The sequence below is a fragment of the Phasianus colchicus genome, chromosome 29, assembly GCF_987193195.1.
Source record: "Phasianus colchicus chromosome 29, bPhaCol1.hap1.1, whole genome shotgun sequence".
In the NCBI taxonomy this organism is placed as follows: Eukaryota; Metazoa; Chordata; class Aves; order Galliformes; family Phasianidae; genus Phasianus; species Phasianus colchicus.
Genome location: NC_143464.1, coordinates 652,245 through 673,145, shown reverse-complemented (window position 1 = coordinate 673,145; position 20,901 = coordinate 652,245). Strand labels below are relative to the sequence as shown.

The 20,901-nt window shown below is 55.2% G+C and overlaps 2 protein-coding genes across 11 annotated transcripts; both read left to right on the top strand.

Moving 5' to 3' along the window:
• Positions 1 to 11: 11 nt before the first annotated feature.
• Positions 12 to 10,232, top strand: LOC149914429 (E3 ubiquitin-protein ligase PHF7-like). Of its 6 annotated transcripts, XM_090126605.1 has the most exons (9): positions 12 to 4,948; positions 5,269 to 5,360; positions 5,462 to 5,563; positions 5,822 to 5,946; positions 6,097 to 6,259; positions 6,351 to 6,457; positions 6,679 to 6,792; positions 6,943 to 7,061; positions 7,230 to 10,232. In XM_090126605.1, exons 1-9 carry the CDS (start codon positions 4,897 to 4,899, stop codon positions 7,838 to 7,840), a joined length of 1,485 nt encoding a protein of 494 aa, XP_089982731.1. In that variant the 5' UTR covers positions 12 to 4,896; the 3' UTR covers positions 7,841 to 10,232. The 6 variants fall into 6 exon arrangements, with proteins under 6 accessions (XP_089982731.1, XP_089982730.1, XP_089982728.1 ...); XM_090126604.1 differs by having other exon boundaries at positions 12 to 5,360; XM_090126602.1 differs by having other exon boundaries at positions 12 to 4,305; positions 6,097 to 6,792.
• Positions 10,233 to 10,255: 23 nt separating this feature from the next.
• On the top strand, positions 10,256 to 20,476 carry LOC149914428 (E3 ubiquitin-protein ligase PHF7-like). 5 transcript variants are annotated; one of them, XM_090126610.1, is made up of 9 exons: positions 10,256 to 15,192; positions 15,513 to 15,604; positions 15,706 to 15,807; positions 16,066 to 16,190; positions 16,341 to 16,503; positions 16,595 to 16,701; positions 16,923 to 17,036; positions 17,187 to 17,305; positions 17,474 to 20,476. In XM_090126610.1, the coding sequence occupies exons 1-9, from the start codon at positions 15,141 to 15,143 to the stop codon at positions 18,082 to 18,084; spliced, it is 1,485 nt and encodes a 494-aa protein (XP_089982736.1). In that variant the 5' UTR covers positions 10,256 to 15,140; the 3' UTR covers positions 18,085 to 20,476. The 5 variants fall into 5 exon arrangements, with proteins under 5 accessions (XP_089982736.1, XP_089982735.1, XP_089982733.1 ...); XM_090126609.1 differs by having other exon boundaries at positions 10,256 to 15,604; XM_090126607.1 differs by having other exon boundaries at positions 16,341 to 17,036.
• The last annotated feature ends 425 nt before the right edge of the window (positions 20,477 to 20,901 follow it).

Genomic DNA, 20,901 nt, shown 5'->3' with positions numbered 1-20,901 from the left:
CAGAGTTAGAAGGGACCTCTGAGGGCCATCTGGACCAATTCCCCTGCAGCGCACAGGGACACCACAGCTGGGTCAGGTCTCCAGGGACGCAGCACCCACCGCACCTCCGTGCAACCTGTGCCAGTGCCTCACCACCTCTCTGCAGAAGATTTTGTCCCTATATCCAACCTACATCTCCCCTCTTGGAACTTGCAACCATTTCCCTCTTGGAGCTGGAAACCATTTTGACACTTTGGTCAGTTTTGGAGCAGAAAATGAGATGAGATATAGAGATACAGATGACTCGATATTCTTCTTCCGGTTTGTTATAACCCCGCTGACCGGCTGCAAGCCCGCGCGCCGAGCAGCGCCGCCAGCTCCAACCACCACCAGCCCGCCGGGCCGGCAGCGCAGCGCCCTTAAAGCAACGAGACGCCCCTTCCGCTCTTCTCAGCACATGCGCAGTTCCACCAGGAGGACCCATTACCATAGAGTTGGAGGGCTGGCGGCACAGAGCAGTCAGAGCAAAGAGTCACTACTTCCGGGTTTCCGAAGGCATTAGTGCCTGGAGGATCTCTTCGTATTACCGCAGGGACGGGCGGTACAGAGCGGAGACAGCAGAGCGACGCGTCGTGCAGCTCCGGGACGGCTGTGTGGTGCTCTGCGGGACCGTGCGGGCCCCGGGGGGGCCCAGAGCGCCCAGAGTGCTCCCAGAGTTCGTCGGACTAAAACCCCTAAAACGCCCCTAAAACCGCCGCCGCGGCGGTCCCGACTGCAGTTCCGCGCTCCGGTCACGCGGTGGCAGCAGAGACCGAGAAAAGAGCGGCGCGGAGCGTGGGTACCGCCAATGGGACCGGAGTGAGCCTCGGGGAACGGGGCGGGGCTTGGCTCTTCTCGAGTGAAGGCGTTCATTCAAACTGCGTTCAGGCTCGTCTACCCCTGAGCTCTGCCAGAGTGGTTGGCATTTGTCATTACTGAGCGCACAAGAAGTTCGACTAAAGGTGGTGATACCCGGAAGGCAGAAGGATGAAGAAAAGCGTGGTGACATCGCTGGCACGTAGCCAGGCCCGTATCTGGAGAAGGGGGTTGTTCTGCCGGATGTGGATTGGGAATGGTTCTGTGCCACGTCCCCGAATTTGTCCTTCTTTGGCTCCGGTCGGGCCAGGAGCTGCTGCACGGTGCCACACACCGTGCGTATGCCGTAACCCCATGCTGCTCCCTGTGCATGGTGGTTGTGGAGGGCCGTGGTTGTGGGGGGGACCCGAGACCGCCTTCAGCCAGACGACCGACTCCTGGCTTCTCCACTGTACTTGGTACAACCTGTGTTTCTTCTGCACCTTTCACAAGCGTGTGACAGTACTGTGTTTGCTCTGATGCCTTCACAAGGCTGTTACAGCTGTGTCTCCTGTCTCCAGTTAGCTACAGGCCCATCTGTGAACCAGACAGAAAGAGGGCAAGAATTCACAGTGTTACAGTTCTGTATGGCGTTGTCACAGTCTGAGCCAAAAAGAAACATGTCACTTCCTTCACACGCCTACAAAGTATTGAGAGTGAGACATAAATGTGTGCATATACATGCATACAGAGCGTCTGATCCTTCACCGACTTTAATATAACTTCTTTTCACCAGCTGCATATTCATATAGGTTTTACCTTTATAAATGTCCATAATCCATAAATGCATCATGAAGCCCATGCAGACTGGGACGTGTTTGATCATTTTTCCAAATCATTTCACTGACCAGCTCTGCCACAAGCTCACATGGAGAGCAACGGTGCCCAAGCCCAGTGAAAAGTGTTGAAAAGCAACAAGGGGCTGGAGATGGAGAAGGGTGAAAGAAGAGCTCGGGTGATGTTTGCACAAAGAACAAGGCAACAGAAGGTGGAGATGAACAGCATCCTCGGGTCTTCAAGCTGTCAGGAGTTTCGAGATTCTTACACTCCCTTCTTAAAGAGAGAATGTGCAGCGGGGTTCATACCAGCTGACCAGAAAGATACCGAACCTATTTTCATCAGGAGGGGAAGAGAAGGGTTAGGATGAGCCTGGAGACTATCAACTAGTTGGTGTACCATCAAGTCCCGGGACAATTCTAGAAGCTATCACCAAAAAAAAATCTTTCTCAAAAGGTAAAATTTCCTAATGATTTTTAAAGTAGAAGTCATTCTAAGAGAAAATCAGATACAGTTGCACATACAGCACACAGTCCAAATGCACAAAAATTTCTGTGCAAACTGTGCAAAACAAAATGGTAACAATCTCCCGAATGCCTCAGAACAAAAACTGTACTGCCATGCTCTTGTGAAAAGTGCAGAACAAACATGTTGTGCATAAGCACAATGGAGAAGTCAGGAGTTTGTTGTCTTGGTCTTGCTTAAGGCGGTCTCGGTTCTACTCCCCCCCACCCCCCGCCCCGTTCCACCAACAACCACCGTGCAATGGGAGAAACATGACTGGTATGGCATGCGCACCAGATACTGGTATGGTATATGACACCAGATACACTCCACCCCATCTGGAAACTGCTCCAGAGCCAATTGGAAGGGCCCATCATATGGCATAAAAGGCATTGCCAACTCCACAGTAGGATTGTAACCCTGGACTTCGGGAGAGCAAAACTGGACCTCTGCAAGGGCCTGCATGGACTAGAGCTTTGGAAGGCAAGTAGGCCCAAGAGAGCTGCTTGACACTTAAACACCGCTTCCTCCAAGCTCAAGATGGATGCACCCCTTCCTGAGAGCAAGGAACCGGGGAAAAGTGGCAGGAGAACTGCTGGATAAGCAAGGAGCTCATGGATAAACTCAAAGGGAAGAGGAGCGTACACAGCACGTGGTAGAAGGGCCATTCCATTTCTACTTGGAAAGAATATATGAGCGTTGTCAAGGCCTGCAAGGATGCAATGAGGAGGGCTACAGCACCCTTGGGATTAAATCCGGCAAAGGCGGTCGAGGATAACAACAAAGGCTTTTGTAAGAATGTTGGTAGTAAAACTAAGACTAGAACAAATGTGGGTCTGCCACTGAATGAGGCGGGTGCCCTGGTAACAGGGGACGAAGAGAAGGCAGAGACACAGAATGCCTTCTTTGCGTCCGTCATTGCTACTAAGATTGCACCCCCAAAATCCCAGGCCCTGGCGGTAAGAGAGAGTCTGGGGAATTAAGGACTGCTCAGCCACCCCAGTGACATCGAGGCCCTCGAGGGTTCCCCACTGCCGGAGCACAGAAGACCGTCCAGGCAGCAAGGGAGAGCTCACACACGAAGCCCTTCCGCAGCGGGATGTCAGGTTGCGACTTCCCACACAGACCCGAGCACGCCGCGGCAGCCGGTCCCAACAGCGGCGGCCAGCCTGGGCACAGAGCTGAGGTGCTGCAAATCGGTGTCCAAATAGAACCTGGTGGGAGAGCACCTGGGAGGGTGGATCCCACATCCATCTGCCCACACCTATTTCTTCTACAGCTGTTTATGCTCTGCAGCCATTGTGCCTAACTACAACCTTTTTGCTGCTTTCCAGTCAGGTGCTAGATGTGATGGCAAAGCCTGGGGAGGTGTCTAAGCTCCAGAGGGAGTTATAATTACCCCATTGTTTCTTTCTGTTTCGCAGGCCCTGGAGGTAAGAGAGAGAGTCTGGGGAACTAAAAACTTCCTCTTGCTTGAGGAGGATCTGAACAGGGAGCGTGCAGGCAAAATCAGTGCTCACAAATTCATGGGCCCCGTTGGGTTGCACCCACGTGTGCTGAGAGAGCTGGTGGAGGTAATTGCTGAACTGCTCTCTATGATCTTTGAGAGGCCTTGGAGAACAGGAGAGCTGCCTGGACGCTGGGGGATAGCCAGCTTCGCACCAGTCATCTGAAAGGGCATGGCACCGATGAGTGGGCAGTGAGACAGACTGAGAACGGGCTGACGACCACAGAGATGATGAGGGGCCTGGAGCATCTTCCTCACGAGAAAAGGCTGAGAGACCTAGGACTCTTCAGTCTGGAGAAGAAACGCACGAGCGGGGGATCTCATAATTGTTTGGCCCACTGCGACGGGGCCCGCATCTGCTCCAAGGCATGAGAAAGGCCCTGCGCCAGCTCCCAACTTTGTGACAGCCCATGTAGTTCAACCAGAGAACCCAACTGTGCCAGTATCCGTAGCCCTTATTAAAAAGACCAAAATTAGGCTGTGAAAATCAGTTCCTTTAGTAAGAACGGAAATACATTGTAAGACGGGGATAGAAGAAGAGGATGAGAATGAAGCCGGGCCACGACAAGAACAGCAGGAGGAAGAGGCAGAACTCATAAAGGAGATGAGAACCATTTGTCTCCTGAGCACAAGTGAGCTGAGAGGTATGTGAAAAGACTTCAGCTGTCATGCAGGGGAGCACTCTGACACTGGGAGAATGGGGCGGGCCACAAGCCTGGACTTAGTGGGCAGCAAAGGCAGGCATCTGGGGTCCCTTTCACGGGAAGGGGGCATTGACAAAGCCCTTGGAAATGAGATACAAGCCTTCACCTTATGGAGGTGACTCTCTGTAAGGGCCGAGAGGGAAAGGAATCCCTTCAAAGAAGATCTGGTATGTTACCCAGGCAAGCGGTCCACCGTGGGGAAAGGTGTGCCTGAGGGAACCAGCTCTTCTGGAGGTGATGCGTAATATTGAAAAGAGAGGGGAGATACAGATCGGCTGTTGGGAGGCAATTGTGGATTCTGAGGGTGGGGACGCACTGGAACAGGTTGCCCAGGGCTGCCGCCATCTTGCTTGGGAGCCTGGGATGCATTCCGTCCTGGTTTGGTAACCGTGATGTCACAGTGGTGGCGGGGAGTGGCCATTGTGACCCGTGGGGTTGGGAGCAGAGCAAAGGCTGCCAGGCTCAGAGCGTGCGTCAGTGTGGCCTGGTGAGGTGCAGAGAGAGCAGGGACTCTCCAAGTGCTCACTGTCGATGCGCAACATGTCCAATAGGAAGCGGAAGGCCCCCGACTCCAGGGAGCGAGGTGAGAGCAAAGGATCCCTGCACGCAGCGCCCCGTCGCCAGGCAGAGGGGTGCTGGGGGTCTGCCAGCGGCTGAGAGGGAAGGAAGGGGCAGGCAGGGGCCCCCCAGCTGCCGCTGGGCACCGCTCCTCTGCTCCTCGGCAAGGGGCCCAGCCTGGGCTGTGGCTGCCCGCTGCCACCGTTGGGCCTGCAATGCCCCCTCCTCCAGCGTTGCCCCTCGGCCAGCATGGCAAGCAAAGAGCACGGCCCTGGGGACCGCCCTCAGGGACACCTGGCCCCGCAAGGTGCTCACTGCTGCTCGCCTTTGCTCTCTCCTCTCCAGTGTGCATGCTGTGTCGCCGGGCGGATGTCGACCCGAACATCTGCGGGCGCACCTTTGCCGAGAGTGACCTTTGCGTGCATGAGTTCTGCTTGGTGAGTTCCAACCCTCAAGGGCTCCTGCCAGCTCCCTGCCTGGGATGCTCCCTTCCTTTCTGTCCTAACGAGATCCTGCTCTGCTCTTTCCTCTCCCACAGCTTTTTGCCAACATAGTCTTTGAAGAAAGCGACCCCTGGGAGGAAACTCTGGGCCTCCCCGTTGGTACCATCAGATGCAGAATCAAGCAGGCGGACCAGAAGGTGAGGCCCTGAATGGAGCGGTGAGCTTTGTGCCAGGAGAGGCTCACACCAACTTAGTCTGCACCCAAAGAAAGCAATGGCAGCCCTTCCAGTGGGCTCCAGGGCAAAGTCCTGCCATAGCAGACGAGCCTTCTCTGCCAGGCGGCTCTGCAGAGTGGGATCCAGCAGCTTCCTCAGCCTGTGCCCTTCCCAGAGGTGTGGGGCCAGTCGTGGAGGCCCCGAGCCTGCTGCTGATCGGGGCTGCCCTGTTCTTTTCAGCAATGCTTTGTTTGTGGCGAGAGAGGAGCCGCCATCAGCTGCGCAGAGAGAGGCTGTGCACGCAGCTTCCACCTGCCCTGCGCCGTGGACGGCGAATGTGTCACCCAGTTCTTTGGGCAGCACAGGTAAGGGCTGTCAACAGCAGCCAAGCCAGGGAGGAACCTGCAGCGACAGCTCCCAGCAGCCTGCCAGAGCCGGGGCCTGGGGCTCCTGCCTGCTGCTCTGCCCTCCTCGCAGTGCTTCTCACCATGCCCATCCCTTGCATCTTCCCTCAGGTCCTTCTGCTGCAAGCACCACCCGCGACAGGCAGCGGAGGCAGCTCCATCCCAAGGCACCGACTGCATCATCTGTCTGGAGCCCCTGGAGGACAGCACGTCCTACCAGACCCTGAGGTGCCCAGTGTGCAAGCACACCTGGTTCCACCGCAGCTGCGTCCAGGTAGGAGCCCTCCCCTCACCCTGTGGCCACGGCCAGTGCTCAGCAGCACCAGGCCCCGCTCACGCTCACGCTGCTTTTGCTTCTCATGCAGGGGCAGGCCATGAATGCCGGCACCATGTGCTTCCAGTGCCCCATTTGTCAAGACACGGAGCAATTCCGTGCAGAAATGTCCACTCTGGGGATCCAAATCCCAGTCAGGTTGGTGTCCTTCTCCCCATCAGCTCTGCAGATGGGAAGGCGCGAGTGCTGGGCCTGCCCAGGGACTGTCCTTGCAGGCCTGGCCCTTTGCTGTCTCACCAGCACAGGCCTCAGCTTCACAGAGAAGCTGGAAATGGGGTTGCCTTGGATGAACAGGGATACCCTGGATCACACATGGCAGGGAACCGGGGGCTCATCACATTCCCTCCCTTCTCCTGTAGGAGACCGTCTTGGTGGGATGATAACACCTACCCATCGCTTCTACAGAGGCACGGGCGCTGCGATGTCAGCAAGTGCCTTTACCCAGGAGGCAGGGAGCAGGAAGAGGCGGATGGGTGAGTTACCTCGGCAGCCCTCCGGGCTTCTGCAGGGGATCTCAGCCTCAGCACACGATGGGGAACCAGGGCTGAGCACCGCAGATGTGCCGGCCACTGCCTGGCTTGGCTCACTTTGTCCTCACAGCCACAATCCGTTTGCTTCCCCAGGCCCTGGCAGCTGCTCCTCTGCAGCTCCTGTGCTGCAGAAGGGACCCACCGACGATGCTCCTACCTGAGCAACAGAGTTAACAGCTGGGAGTGTGACAGCTGTGCTGGCATGGGCACCGGTAAGATGCAAACAGTTGTGGTTCCCTAGGCAGGGGCCGGGCAACGCCTGGCAGTGGGTGCTGCTCAGGGTGGCCCTGCCAGGCTCTCTCTGCCCCAGGAAGGAGGGCAGCCCGTTCCGACTCAAGCCTGCAGCTTCATCCCAATGACCTTCCTGCTTTCCTTTACAGCCTCCAGCAGCAACACGGAGCGTGCCGGACCCAGCACCAACATGGAGCACACCGGCCCCAGAACTTCCAGCCAAGGGGCTCTGGAGCCTCCCTGTGGCTCCCAGGGACCGGAGAACATCAGCTCCGGCCCCAGCAGCCAGGCAGCATCACATAGATCCCAGCTGCCTGAGAACAGCCACCTGCCCAGTGGGCCTGGGAGACGGCAGAGGGCAATCCGCCCACGCCTCCCTGAGGATCAGGAGGCATCTCTGCGGCGCCAAGGACACCGCGGAAGCGGCCGTGCAACAGCCCCACGCACCAACAGCATCTCCCGCAGGTCCACCCAACAGAGGGCATCGCGGCCCTCCAGCGATTCCCCAGTGGCTGCGCCCGGAAGGAGTCCCAGGCAGCAGGGGACGGGCCGGGCACGAAGCCGCTCCCCACTTCAAGATCGGGCCTCACGTTCCCAGAGCCGGCCCAGAAGAAGCCGTGGCAGCAGACAAAAGCCACGCCAAGCTGCACAGAGCAGCACGCTCTGCTCAGCCACCCCAGTGACATCGAGGCCTTCGAGGGGTTCCCCGCTGCCAGGACACAGAAGACCCTCCAGGCAGCAGGGGAGGGCCCACACATGAAGCCCTTCCGCAGCGGGATGTCGGGCTGCGACTTCCCACACAGACCCGAGCACGCCGCGGCAGCCGGTCCCAACAGCGGCGGCCAGCCTGGGCACAAAGCACAAAGCTGCTCCCCGGTCCATCTGCAGAACCACAATCCCCACAGCCAGACCCTCAGTCTGCACAGGAGCAGCCGTGTGCCAATGACACCTGCTCAACTTGGTCAACATCAGCCAAGACCACAAATCCCACGCTCATTTACATCAGCTTGTTCAACTTGGTCAACATCAGCCAAGACAATAAATCCCACATTCATCCACATCAGCTTCACTCTTCTTGTCTTTTCCTGGGGTGGGCAGAGTTCAGACCTCAACCACAGGGTTGTCTTCTCCCCAGCAGAATGGCTTAGGTTGGAGGGGCCCTTAAATATCATCCAGTTCTAACCCCCTTGCCGTGAGTAGGTTCGTGCACCACCAGATCAGGATGCCCAGGATCCCATCCAACCTGGCCTCAAATGACTCCAGCAGTGGGGCATCCAGAACCCCTCAGGGCGGAACTTCGCAAGTGCCTCGCCACTTGCTGAGTAAACAGTTTCTTTCTAACACCTCATCTCTCTCTATCCTCTTTTAGTTTAATGCCATTCCCCCTTGTCCTATTACTATCAGACCGCAAGAAAAAGTCAGTCCTCCTCCAGCTTGGCAGGAGCCTTAAAAGTACTAGAAGGCTGCAACGAGGTCTCCCCAAAGCCTTCTGTTTTGAAAGCTAAGTTAACCCAACTCCCTCAAACCTGCCCTCTTAGGTGAGGTGCTCCAGTCCTTGTCTCGTCTTTGTGGCCGTCCTCTGGACCCCCTCCCACCGCTCCACATCTCTCCTGTGCTTGGCACCCCAGGCTTGGGCGCAGTACTTCAGATGGGGCCTCGCAAGGGCACAGTAGAGAGGGACAATCACCGCCCTGCCCTGCTGGACACCTTTCTCAGGCCTTCCGGGCTCCAGGCACGCACTGCTGGCTCATCTCCAGCTTTTTGGCCATTATGACCCGTTATGTCCTTCTCCACAGGGCTTCTCTCTATGTGTTCTCCTCCCAGTCTCTACCCGCATCTGCGACTGCCTCAACCCAATTGCAACACCTTGCACTTGGCCTTGTTAAACCTCACAAGATGCTCACGTGCCTTCTATTTCACGTGTGTCCAGGTCCCTCTGGATAGCGTCTCTGCCTTCTATTGTGCCAACTGCACCCCTCAGCTTGGTGTCATCAGCTGAGGATACACTCAATCCCACTGTCTATGTCCTCGCTAAAAATGTTCAAGAGCACCAGTAAAACTGGTGGCATATTTGACCTTATTATTGATGCATATATAATGCATCAATGCCTCGTTTGATGTCAATGGTTGCAATTTTTCATGAGGTCTTAATGTGTTTGTTGTGATTGTTGATGAAATTTTACTCTTCCCATGCTTCATTCTTTGCAATTGTTCACAAGTGTGCTTACTGCCAAAAAGCGACGACGTGAATTAGGCTTGACTGCAAAGTGAGGAATATTTCTGTCTGTTAAAAGAGGTCTGACAGAAGTCCAGTCAGGAGACATGATTAGATTTTGGAGTCGAATATCTGATTGGAACTCTATGCATTCCATTTGGAAACGGGCAGGTAATGCATTTGTACCAATTAAAATGGTGTCACCAACATAAAGTGATGATTTTTTTGGAAAATTGAAATCGGTTTTCAAGTTCCTTTATCCAAAGAGAAAGCATGGCTGCACATTCTTTGCTGTTCAGAGCACTGTGTGGGGCCGGGGCTGGGCTGCACTGCTGGCTGTGCGGAGCTGTGCATTGGGTATACCTGCTCTGTGTCCCAGAGAGAGCTCCAACACACAAAATAAAGCAATACGGTGCCCAACTCTCTTGCAAAATGCTACTCTAGGATTCAGCATTCACCAAGAAAGAGTAAACCTAGCTTTTATAACGGCTCACACTAATTACCCAAAGACATCCTGTGAGACAGAAAGCACGAAGATTCATGGAGGCAACCAGCTTCTTTTGGGTGGCGTTTCAAGCACACAGCCGAGCCCGGGGCACAGCCCCAGGTGCCCCTTTTCCATTTGTAATCCTACAGGAGTAAAGCACCTGCTGGGGCACAGAGTATCATCTGGACAGTTTACACTGACAGAAGTAAAAAATCATACTGGGGCAGAAAAAAAGAAAAAAAGAAGAAAAAAGAGAATAATTATATAAAAATATTTTTAACTGAAAACTTTTCACCCTGTAGTACGAGCTCATTTCAGGACTCACACCGTGGGAGTTTGGAAAAAAGAAAAAATCAAACATCCTGATTTGTGCTTTCAGTGCTATGGATTAAGAGCTGCAGAAACGCTTTCTCCACCACCATCCATCAACTGTGATACTGTGACAGAGAACCACAAACTCCTCAGAGTTAGAAGGGACCTCTGAGGGCCATCTGGACCAATTCCCCTGCAGCGCACAGGGACACCACAGCTGGGTCAGGTCTCCAGGGACGCAGCACCCACCGCACCTCCGTGCAACCTGTGCCAGTGCCTCACCACCTCTCTGCAGAAGATTTTGTCCCTATATCCAACCTACATCTCCCCTCTTGGAACTTGCAACCATTTCCCTCTTGGAGCTGGAAACCATTTTGACACTTTGGTCAGTTTTGGAGCAGAAAATGAGATGAGATATAGAGATACAGATGACTCGATATTCTTCTTCCGGTTTGTTATAACCCCGCTGACCGGCTGCAAGCCCGCGCGCCGAGCAGCGCCGCCAGCTCCAAACACCACCAGCCCGCCGGGCCGGCAGCGCAGCGCCCTTAAAGCAACGAGACGCCCCTTCCGCTCTTCTCAGCACATGCGCAGTTCCACCAGGAGGACCCATTACCATAGAGTTGGAGGGCTGGCGGCACAGAGCAGTCAGAGCAAAGAGTCACTACTTCCGGGTTTCCGAAGGCATTAGTGCCTGGAGGATCTCTTCGTATTACCGCAGGGACGGGCGGTACAGAGCGGAGACAGCAGAGCGACGCGTCGTGCAGCTCCGGGACGGCTGTGTGGTGCTCTGCGGGACCGTGCGGGCCCCGGGGGGGCCCAGAGCGCCCAGAGTGCTCCCAGAGTTCGTCGGACTAAAACCCCTAAAACGCCCCTAAAACCGCCGCCGCGGCGGTCCCGACTGCAGTTCCGCGCTCCGGTCACGCGGTGGCAGCAGAGACCGAGAAAAGAGCGGCGCGGAGCGTGGGTACCGCCAATGGGACCGGAGTGAGCCTCGGGGAACGGGGCGGGGCTTGGCTCTTCTCGAGTGAAGGCGTTCATTCAAACTGCGTTCAGGCTCGTCTACCCCTGAGCTCTGCCAGAGTGGTTGGCATTTGTCATTACTGAGCGCACAAGAAGTTCGACTAAAGGTGGTGATACCCGGAAGGCAGAAGGATGAAGAAAAGCGTGGTGACATCGCTGGCACGTAGCCAGGCCCGTATCTGGAGAAGGGGGTTGTTCTGCCGGATGTGGATTGGGAATGGTTCTGTGCCACGTCCCCGAATTTGTCCTTCTTTGGCTCCGGTCGGGCCAGGAGCTGCTGCACGGTGCCACACACCGTGCGTATGCCGTAACCCCATGCTGCTCCCTGTGCATGGTGGTTGTGGAGGGCCGTGGTTGTGGGGGGGACCCGAGACCGCCTTCAGCCAGACGACCGACTCCTGGCTTCTCCACTGTACTTGGTACAACCTGTGTTTCTTCTGCACCTTTCACAAGCGTGTGACAGTACTGTGTTTGCTCTGATGCCTTCACAAGGCTGTTACAGCTGTGTCTCCTGTCTCCAGTTAGCTACAGGCCCATCTGTGAACCAGACAGAAAGAGGGCAAGAATTCACAGTGTTACAGTTCTGTATGGCGTTGTCACAGTCTGAGCCAAAAAGAAACATGTCACTTCCTTCACACGCCTACAAAGTATTGAGAGTGAGACATAAATGTGTGCATATACATGCATACAGAGCGTCTGATCCTTCACCGACTTTAATATAACTTCTTTTCACCAGCTGCATATTCATATAGGTTTTACCTTTATAAATGTCCATAATCCATAAATGCATCATGAAGCCCATGCAGACTGGGACGTGTTTGATCATTTTTCCAAATCATTTCACTGACCAGCTCTGCCACAAGCTCACATGGAGAGCAACGGTGCCCAAGCCCAGTGAAAAGTGTTGAAAAGCAACAAGGGGCTGGAGATGGAGAAGGGTGAAAGAAGAGCTCGGGTGATGTTTGCACAAAGAACAAGGCAACAGAAGGTGGAGATGAACAGCATCCTCGGGTCTTCAAGCTGTCAGGAGTTTCGAGATTCTTACACTCCCTTCTTAAAGAGAGAATGTGCAGCGGGGTTCATACCAGCTGACCAGAAAGATACCGAACCTATTTTCATCAGGAGGGGAAGAGAAGGGTTAGGATGAGCCTGGAGACTATCAACTAGTTGGTGTACCATCAAGTCCCGGGACAATTCTAGAAGCTATCACCAAAAAAAAATCTTTCTCAAAAGGTAAAATTTCCTAATGATTTTTAAAGTAGAAGTCATTCTAAGAGAAAATCAGATACAGTTGCACATACAGCACACAGTCCAAATGCACAAAAATTTCTGTGCAAACTGTGCAAAACAAAATGGTAACAATCTCCCGAATGCCTCAGAACAAAAACTGTACTGCCATGCTCTTGTGAAAAGTGCAGAACAAACATGTTGTGCATAAGCACAATGGAGAAGTCAGGAGTTTGTTGTCTTGGTCTTGCTTAAGGCGGTCTCGGTTCTACTCCCCCCCACCCCCCGCCCCGTTCCACCAACAACCACCGTGCAATGGGAGAAACATGACTGGTATGGCATGCGCACCAGATACTGGTATGGTATATGACACCAGATACACTCCACCCCATCTGGAAACTGCTCCAGAGCCAATTGGAAGGGCCCATCATATGGCATAAAAGGCATTGCCAACTCCACAGTAGGATTGTAACCCTGGACTTCGGGAGAGCAAAACTGGACCTCTGCAAGGGCCTGCATGGACTAGAGCTTTGGAAGGCAAGTAGGCCCAAGAGAGCTGCTTGACACTTAAACACCGCTTCCTCCAAGCTCAAGATGGATGCACCCCTTCCTGAGAGCAAGGAACCGGGGAAAAGTGGCAGGAGAACTGCTGGATAAGCAAGGAGCTCATGAATAAACTCAAAGGGAAGAGGAGCGTACACAGCACGTGGTAGAAGGGCCATTCCATTTCTACTTGGAAAGAATATATGAGCGTTGTCAAGGCCTGCAAGGATGCAATGAGGAGGGCTACAGCACCCTTGGGATTAAATCCGGCAAAGGCGGTCGAGGATAACAACAAAGGCTTTTGTAAGAATGTTGGTAGTAAAACTAAGACTAGAACAAATGTGGGTCTGCCACTGAATGAGGCGGGTGCCCTGGTAACAGGGGACGAAGAGAAGGCAGAGACACAGAATGCCTTCTTTGCGTCCGTCATTGCTACTAAGATTGCACCCCCAAAATCCCAGGCCCTGGCGGTAAGAGAGAGTCTGGGGAATTAAGGACTGCTCAGCCACCCCAGTGACATCGAGGCCCTCGAGGGTTCCCCACTGCCGGAGCACAGAAGACCGTCCAGGCAGCAAGGGAGAGCTCACACACGAAGCCCTTCCGCAGCGGGATGTCAGGTTGCGACTTCCCACACAGACCCGAGCACGCCGCGGCAGCCGGTCCCAACAGCGGCGGCCAGCCTGGGCACAGAGCTGAGGTGCTGCAAATCGGTGTCCAAATAGAACCTGGTGGGAGAGCACCTGGGAGGGTGGATCCCACATCCATCTGCCCACACCTATTTCTTCTACAGCTGTTTATGCTCTGCAGCCATTGTGCCTAACTACAACCTTTTTGCTGCTTTCCAGTCAGGTGCTAGATGTGATGGCAAAGCCTGGGGAGGTGTCTAAGCTCCAGAGGGAGTTATAATTACCCCATTGTTTCTTTCTGTTTCGCAGGCCCTGGAGGTAAGAGAGAGAGTCTGGGGAACTAAAAACTTCCTCTTGCTTGAGGAGGATCTGAACAGGGAGCGTGCAGGCAAAATCAGTGCTCACAAATTCATGGGCCCCGTTGGGTTGCACCCACGTGTGCTGAGAGAGCTGGTGGAGGTAATTGCTGAACTGCTCTCTATGATCTTTGAGAGGCCTTGGAGAACAGGAGAGCTGCCTGGACGCTGGGGGATAGCCAGCTTCGCACCAGTCATCTGAAAGGGCATGGCACCAATGAGTGGGCAGTGAGACAGACTGAGAACGGGCTGACGACCACAGAGATGATGAGGGGCCTGGAGCATCTTCCTCACGAGAAAAGGCTGAGAGACCTAGGACTCTTCAGTCTGGAGAAGAAACGCACGAGCGGGGGATCTCATAATTGTTTGGCCCACTGCGACGGGGCCCGCATCTGCTCCAAGGCATGAGAAAGGCCCTGCGCCAGCTCCCAACTTTGTGACAGCCCATGTAGTTCAACCAGAGAACCCAACTGTGCCAGTATCCGTAGCCCTTATTAAAAAGACCAAAATTAGGCTGTGAAAATCAGTTCCTTTAGTAAGAACGGAAATACATTGTAAGACGGGGATAGAAGAAGAGGATGAGAATGAAGCCGGGCCACGACAAGAACAGCAGGAGGAAGAGGCAGAACTCATAAAGGAGATGAGAACCATCTGTCTCCTGAGCACAAGTGAGCTGAGAGGTATGTGAAAAGACTTCAGCTGTCATGCAGGGGAGCACTCTGACACTGGGAGAATGGGGCGGGCCACAAGCCTGGACTTAGTGGGCAGCAAAGGCAGGCATCTGGGGTCCCTTTCACGGGAAGGGGGCATTGACAAAGCCCTTGGAAATGAGATACAAGCCTTCACCTTATGGAGGTGACTCTCTGTAAGGGCCGAGAGGGAAAGGAATCCCTTCAAAGAAGATCTGGTATGTTACCCAGGCAAGCGGTCCACCGTGGGGAAAGGTGTGCCTGAGGGAACCAGCTCTTCTGGAGGTGATGCGTAATATTGAAAAGAGAGGGGAGATACAGATCGGCTGTTGGGAGGCAATTGTGGATTCTGAGGGTGGGGACGCACTGGAACAGGTTGCCCAGGGCTGCCGCCATCTTGCTTGGGAGCCTGGGATGCATTCCGTCCTGGTTTGGTAACCGTGATGTCACAGTGGTGGCGGGGAGTGGCCATTGTGACCCGTGGGGTTGGGAGCAGAGCAAAGGCTGCCAGGCTCAGAGCGTGCGTCAGTGTGGCCTGGTGAGGTGCAGAGAGAGCAGGGACTCTCCAAGTGCTCACTGTCGATGCGCAACATGTCCAATAGGAAGCGGAAGGCCCCCGACTCCAGGGAGCGAGGTGAGAGCAAAGGATCCCTGCACGCAGCGCCCCGTCGCCAGGCAGAGGGGTGCTGGGGGTCTGCCAGCGGCTGAGAGGGAAGGAAGGGGCAGGCAGGGGCCCCCCAGCTGCCGCTGGGCACCGCTCCTCTGCTCCTCGGCAAGGGGCCCAGCCTGGGCTGTGGCTGCCCGCTGCCACCGTTGGGCCTGCAATGCCCCCTCCTCCAGCGTTGCCCCTCGGCCAGCATGGCAAGCAAAGAGCACGGCCCTGGGGACCGCCCTCAGGGACACCTGGCCCCGCAAGGTGCTCACTGCTGCTCGCCTTTGCTCTCTCCTCTCCAGTGTGCATGCTGTGTCGCCGGGCGGATGTCGACCCGAACATCTGCGGGCGCACCTTTGCCGAGAGTGACCTTTGCGTGCATGAGTTCTGCTTGGTGAGTTCCAACCCTCAAGGGCTCCTGCCAGCTCCCTGCCTGGGATGCTCCCTTCCTTTCTGTCCTAACGAGATCCTGCTCTGCTCTTTCCTCTCCCACAGCTTTTTGCCAACATAGTCTTTGAAGAAAGCGACCCCTGGGAGGAAACTCTGGGCCTCCCCGTTGGTACCATCAGATGCAGAATCAAGCAGGCGGACCAGAAGGTGAGGCCCTGAATGGAGCGGTGAGCTTTGTGCCAGGAGAGGCTCACACCAACTTAGTCTGCACCCAAAGAAAGCAATGGCAGCCCTTCCAGTGGGCTCCAGGGCAAAGTCCTGCCATAGCAGACGAGCCTTCTCTGCCAGGCGGCTCTGCAGAGTGGGATCCAGCAGCTTCCTCAGCCTGTGCCCTTCCCAGAGGTGTGGGGCCAGTCGTGGAGGCCCCGAGCCTGCTGCTGATCGGGGCTGCCCTGTTCTTTTCAGCAATGCTTTGTTTGTGGCGAGAGAGGAGCCGCCATCAGCTGCGCAGAGAGAGGCTGTGCACGCAGCTTCCACCTGCCCTGCGCCGTGGACGGCGAATGTGTCACCCAGTTCTTTGGGCAGCACAGGTAAGGGCTGTCAACAGCAGCCAAGCCAGGGAGGAACCTGCAGCGACAGCTCCCAGCAGCCTGCCAGAGCCGGGGCCTGGGGCTCCTGCCTGCTGCTCTGCCCTCCTCGCAGTGCTTCTCACCATGCCCATCCCTTGCATCTTCCCTCAGGTCCTTCTGCTGCAAGCACCGCCCGCGACAGGCAGCGGAGGCAGCTCCATCCCAAGGCACCGACTGCATCATCTGTCTGGAGCCCCTGGAGGACAGCACGTCCTACCAGACCCTGAGGTGCCCAGTGTGCAAGCACACCTGGTTCCACCGCAGCTGCGTCCAGGTAGGAGCCCTCCCCTCACCCTGTGGCCACGGCCAGTGCTCAGCAGCACCAGGCCCCGCTCACGCTCACGCTGCTTTTGCTTCTCATGCAGGGGCAGGCCATGAATGCCGGCACCATGTGCTTCCAGTGCCCCATTTGTCAAGACACGGAGCAATTCCGTGCAGAAATGTCCACTCTGGGGATCCAAATCCCAGTCAGGTTGGTGTCCTTCTCCCCATCAGCTCTGCAGATGGGAAGGCGCGAGTGCTGGGCCTGCCCAGGGACTGTCCTTGCAGGCCTGGCCCTTTGCTGTCTCACCAGCACAGGCCTCAGCTTCACAGAGAAGCTGGAAATGGGGTTGCCTTGGATGAACAGGGATACCCTGGATCACACATGGCAGGGAACCGGGGGCTCATCACATTCCCTCCCTTCTCCTGTAGGAGACCGTCTTGGTGGGATGATAACACCTACCCATCGCTTCTACAGAGGCACGGGCGCTGCGATGTCAGCAAGTGCCTTTACCCAGGAGGCAGGGAGCAGGAAGAGGCGGATGGGTGAGTTACCTCGGCAGCCCTCCGGGCTTCTGCAGGGGATCTCAGCCTCAGCACACGATGGGGAACCAGGGCTGAGCACCGCAGATGTGCCGGCCACTGCCTGGCTTGGCTCACTTTGTCCTCACAGCCACAATCCGTTTGCTTCCCCAGGCCCTGGCAGCTGCTCCTCTGCAGCTCCTGTGCTGCAGAAGGGACCCACCGACGATGCTCCTACCTGAGCAACAGAGTTAACAGCTGGGAGTGTGACAGCTGTGCTGGCATGGGCACCGGTAAGATGCAAACAGTTGTGGTTCCCTAGGCAGGGGCCGGGCAACGCCTGGCAGTGGGTGCTGCTCAGGGTGGCCCTGCCAGGCTCTCTCTGCCCCAGGAAGGAGGGCAGCCCGTTCCGACTCAAGCCTGCAGCTTCATCCCAATGACCTTCCTGCTTTCCTTTACAGCCTCCAGCAGCAACACGGAGCGTGCCGGACCCAGCACCAACATGGAGCACACCGGCCCCAGAACTTCCAGCCAAGGGGCTCTGGAGCCTCCCTGTGGCTCCCAGGGACCGGAGAACATCAGCTCCGGCCCCAGCAGCCAGGCAGCATCACATAGATCCCAGCTGCCTGAGAACAGCCACCTGCCCAGTGGGCCTGGGAGACGGCAGAGGGCAATCCGCCCACGCCTCCCTGAGGATCAGGAGGCATCTCTGCGGCGCCAAGGACACCGCGGAAGCGGCCGTGCAACAGCCCCACGCACCAACAGCATCTCCCGCAGGTCCACCCAACAGAGGGCATCGCGGCCCTCCAGCGATTCCCCAGTGGCTGCGCCCGGAAGGAGTCCCAGGCAGCAGGGGACGGGCCGGGCACGAAGCCGCTCCCCACTTCAAGATCGGGCCTCACGTTCCCAGAGCCGGCCCAGAAGAAGCCGTGGCAGCAGACAAAAGCCACGCCAAGCTGCACAGAGCAGCACGCTCTGCTCAGCCACCCCAGTGACATCGAGGCCTTCGAGGGGTTCCCCGCTGCCAGGACACAGAAGACCCTCCAGGCAGCAGGGGAGGGCCCACACATGAAGCCCTTCCGCAGCGGGATGTCGGGCTGCGACTTCCCACACAGACCCGAGCACGCCGCGGCAGCCGGTCCCAACAGCGGCGGCCAGCCTGGGCACAAAGCACAAAGCTGCTCCCCGGTCCATCTGCAGAACCACAATCCCCACAGCCAGACCCTCAGTCTGCACAGGAGCAGCCGTGTGCCAATGACACCTGCTCAACTTGGTCAACATCAGCCAAGACCACAAATCCCACGCTCATTTACATCAGCTTGTTCAACTTGGTCAACATCAGCCAAGACAATAAATCCCACATTCATCCACATCAGCTTCACTCTTCTTGTCTTTTCCTGGGGTGGGCAGAGTTCAGACCTCAACCACAGGGTTGTCTTCTCCCCAGCAGAATGGCTTAGGTTGGAGGGGCCCTTAAATATCATCCAGTTCTAACCCCCTTGCCGTGAGTAGGTTCGTGCACCACCAGATCAGGATGCCCAGGATCCCATCCAACCTGGCCTCAAATGACTCCAGCAGTGGGGCATCCAGAACCCCTCAGGGCGGAACTTCGCAAGTGCCTCGCCACTTGCTGAGTAAACAGTTTCTTTCTAACACCTCATCTCTCTCTATCCTCTTTTAGTTTAATGCCATTCCCCCTTGTCCTATTACTATCAGACCGCAAGAAAAAGTCAGTCCTCCTCCAGCTTGGCAGGAGCCTTAAAAGTACTAGAAGGCTGCAACGAGGTCTCCCCAAAGCCTTCTGTTTTGAAAGCTAAGTTAACCCAACTCCCTCAAACCTGCCCTCTTAGGTGAGGTGCTCCAGTCCTTGTCTCGTCTTTGTGGCCGTCCTCTGGACCCCCTCCCACCGCTCCACATCTCTCCTGTGCTTGGCACCCCAGGCTTGGGCGCAGTACTTCAGATGGGGCCTCGCAAGGGCACAGTAGAGAGGGACAATCACCGCCCTGCCCTGCTGGACACCTTTCTCAGGCCTTCCGGGCTCCAGGCACGCACTGCTGGCTCATCTCCAGCTTTTTGGCCATTATGACCCGTTATGTCCTTCTCCACAGGGCTTCTCTCTATGTGTTCTCCTCCCAGTCTCTACCCGCATCTGCGACTGCCTCAACCCAATTGCAACACCTTGCACTTGGCCTTGTTAAACCTCACAAGATGCTCACGTGCCTTCTATTTCACGTGTGTCCAGGTCCCTCTGGATAGCGTCTCTGCCTTCTATTGTGCCAACTGCACCCCTCAGCTTGGTGTCATCAGCTGAGGATACACTCAATCCCACTGTCTATGTCCTCGCTAAAAATGTTCAAGAGCACCAGTAAAACTGGTGGCATATTTGACCTTATTATTGATGCATATATAATGCATCAATGCCTCGTTTGATGTCAATGGTTGCAATTTTTCATGAGGTCTTAATGTGTTTGTTGTGATTGTTGATGAAATTTTACTCTTCCCATGCTTCATTCTTTGCAATTGTTCACAAGTGTGCTTACTGCCAAAAAGCGACGACGTGAATTAGGCTTGACTGCAAAGTGAGGAATATTTCTGTCTGTTAAAAGAGGTCTGACAGAAGTCCAGTCAGGAGACATGATTAGATTTTGGAGTCGAATATCTGATTGGAACTCTATGCATTCCATTTGGAAACGGGCAGGTAATGCATTTGTACCAATTAAAATGGTGTCACCAACATAAAGTGATGATTTTTTTGGAAAATTGAAATCGGTTTTCAAGTTCCTTTATCCAAAGAGAAAGCATGGCTGCACATTCTTTGCTGTTCAGAGCACTGTGTGGGGCCGGGGCTGGGCTGCACTGCTGGCTGTGCGGAGCTGTGCATTGGGTATACCTGCTCTGTGTCCCAGAGAGAGCTCCAACACACAAAATAAAGCAATACGGTGCCCAACTCTCTTGCAAAATGCTACTCTAGGATTCAGCATTCACCAAGAAAGAGTAAACCTAGCTTTTATAACGGCTCACACTAATTACCCAAAGACATCCTGTGAGACAGAAAGCACGAAGATTCATGGAGGCAACCAGCTTCTTTTGGGTGGCGTTTCAAGCACACAGCCGAGCCCGGGGCACAGCCCCAGGTGCCCCTTTTCCATTTGTAATCCTACAGGAGTAAAGCACCTGCTGGGGCACAGAGTATCATCTGGACAGTTTACACTGACAGAAGTAAAAAATCATACTGGGGCAGAAAAAAAGAAAAAAAGAAGAAAAAAGAGAATAATTATATAAAAATATTTTTAACTGAAAACTTTTCACCCTGTAGTACGAGCTCATTTCAGGACTCACACCGTGGGAGTTTGGAAAAAAGAAAAAATCAAACATCCTGATTTGTGCTTTCAGTGCTATGGATTAAGAGCTGCAGAAACGCTTTCTCCACCACCATCCATCAACTGTGATACTGTGACAGAGAACCACAAACTCCTCAGAGTTAGAAGGGACCTCTGAGGGCCATCTGGACCAATTCCCCTGCAGCGCACAGGGACACCACAGCTGGGTCAGGTCTCCAGGGACGCAGCACCCACCGCACCTCCGTGCAACCTGTGCCAGTGCCTCACCACCTCTCTGCAGAAGATTTTGTCCCTATATCCAACCTACATCTCCCCTCTTGGAACTTGCAACCATTTCCCTCTTGGAGCTGGAAACCATTTTGACACTTTGGTCAGTTTTGGAGCAGAAAATGAGATGAGATATAGAGATACAGATGACTCGATATTCTTCTTCCGGTTTGTTATAACCCCGCTGACCGGCTGCAAGCCCGCGCGCCGAGCAGCGCCGCCAGCTCCAACCACCACCAGCCCGCCGGGCCGGCAGCGCAGCGCCCTTAAAGCAACGAGAC